We start from the raw sequence: 1,803 nt of genomic DNA, 5'->3' as shown, positions 1-1,803 counted from the left end.
GAGGAATTGAAGATTAAACTCGGGTGGCTCATACATGCAGGTAAGAGCTCTACCACTGAGTGACAGCCCCAGCTCTGAGCCAGCAGCTCAGGACAGATGTGACTCCTGAAAATAGGGTGTCTCTGACACCCTTATTTAAAACAGTGACCCTGTTCTACAGATGTAATGGGGAAAGTGCTTGTCTAGAGCACCAAAGCCCTGGTTCTTTCCCCAACACCTGTAATCCTAGCCCAGGGAGGTGGAGACGAGAGAATCAGGAATTGAAGGTCAAGGTCATCCTCAACTACACATCAACTTCAAGGCTAGCCTGGCATACAGGAGACCCATACACACACACACACACACACACACACACACACACACACACACACACACACACATATAATATACATATATGTGTGTGTGTGTGTGTATCCCTAAATGACACTGAGCCAGATGTGGTAGCACACAACTGCATCTTAGAATACGGGAGGCTGAAGCAAGAGATCACTGGTTCAAGGCTAGTTTTGGCTACATAGTGAAACCCCCAATTTCAAACAAAAACAATCAAACAAGGAAGGAAGACTGTCCCTTCTGGCCCTGTTGAGTTCACTCCTTGGCCACCCAGGCCTTCGGGAGGCGTGCCCACCTGCTCGTGGAGCTCGGTTGTGGGCACTTGCTGCAGATTCTCCAGGTGGGAGTGGAAGAGACCGCTCCGGATGAGGGGCACTCCCAGCAGCGCTTCCACAATATAGCCAATGGTGCAGTCATCGGGGAGCCGGATGCGCTCAGCTGTGCTCATGAAGTGTCCCCCACTGCAAGAGGGAAGAGCCCAGGGGACAGTAAGAGGAGGCTGAAGCCAGCAGCTGGGGAGAGGGTAGACAAGACCTTGCCAAATGGGGCTCCCTCCCTCTATGAACCATAATTCTTCCCTACCAAAGGGTTTCATCCAAGGGTGCTCTAGGCAGGGCAGAGGTGGGGGGGGGTGGCTGTAAACACAGCTGCATTTGGATACCTAGTGGAGGAGTGGGCAGCTGGGAGAGGATGGCCCACCAAGCCAGGCCCTGCAGTAGGGCGCCCAGGACCACAAATGAACACCCTGCTGTGTGGATGGTCTTACACATGCAGGGGGCACTCACCTGGCCCATGGGGCCATCTTTAGGGCTAGCCCTCGGCTGATACAAAAGCCAGCTCCTCCGGTGGCGAACCAAAAGTGGACAGGTCGCTGGGGGAAGCGAGATGGCTGTCAGGAGACTCCTGGGTCCCACCAGGTGGCAGAGAAGGCTCAGCCCCCTACCCCTAAGGGCAGGGATGATGACAGGAGACACTCACCACCTTGTGCTCGCTGACCCGCTCTGTGGCCTGGATGGGCCGGTCCAAACTGGGTTTGCCAAGGTACACGTCCTGAGTGTGGGGATAGCTGGCCAGCAGCCGTAGCAGCGCCCTGAGGTTCACGTAGTTGTCATCATCCACGTGGCAGAACCACCTGAACACAAGGCAGGATGGTGTCAGAGGACTGGTCTACCAGGCTGCCAGGGAAGGGGTATGGATGGGACCCGGTGGGGAAGGGAAGAACTCACTTCTTCCCCGACTCGATGAAATGGTCGTACTCCACGGCCATCTTGCAGGACAGAGCCTGGCGGCTATGAGCGGCAGAGCAGTTGGTGAGGACCACGTTGCCTGTGGACAGGGAGGGTTGTCAGCAGGAGTGGGGAGCACAGCAGTAGGCTCTTTTCCAACTGCCTCAGACTTTACCCCCAGTCCACCCCCTTCCCAGGGTAGCCGCCCCTGCCCATTCATTCAACCAGCTTCCCCCCCCCCCCC

General features: G+C 56.2%; 1 protein-coding gene across 2 annotated transcripts in view; it reads right to left on the bottom strand.

The window, feature by feature from the left end:
- Lfng (LFNG O-fucosylpeptide 3-beta-N-acetylglucosaminyltransferase) overlaps nt 1–1,803 on the bottom strand; it is an 8,645-nt gene that overhangs the window by 1,882 nt on the left and 4,960 nt on the right. The window contains exons 3-6 of one of the 2 annotated variants that reach the window (XM_005367983.2): nt 1,560–1,659; nt 1,312–1,465; nt 1,119–1,204; nt 629–794 (exon numbers count right to left, since the gene is read on the bottom strand). In XM_005367983.2, the coding sequence (XP_005368040.1) occupies nt 629–794; nt 1,119–1,204; nt 1,312–1,465; nt 1,560–1,659 (506 nt within the window). The remainder of the gene's footprint in view (nt 1–628; nt 795–1,118; nt 1,205–1,311; nt 1,466–1,559; nt 1,660–1,803) is intronic. The other variant, XM_026789744.1, reaches the window with a different exon arrangement.

This window comes from Microtus ochrogaster, unplaced genomic scaffold (assembly GCF_000317375.1).
Source record: "Microtus ochrogaster isolate Prairie Vole_2 unplaced genomic scaffold, MicOch1.0 UNK27, whole genome shotgun sequence".
NCBI lineage: Eukaryota > Metazoa > Chordata > Mammalia > Rodentia > Cricetidae > Microtus > Microtus ochrogaster.
This window is presented reverse-complemented; position numbering and strand designations above follow the sequence as displayed.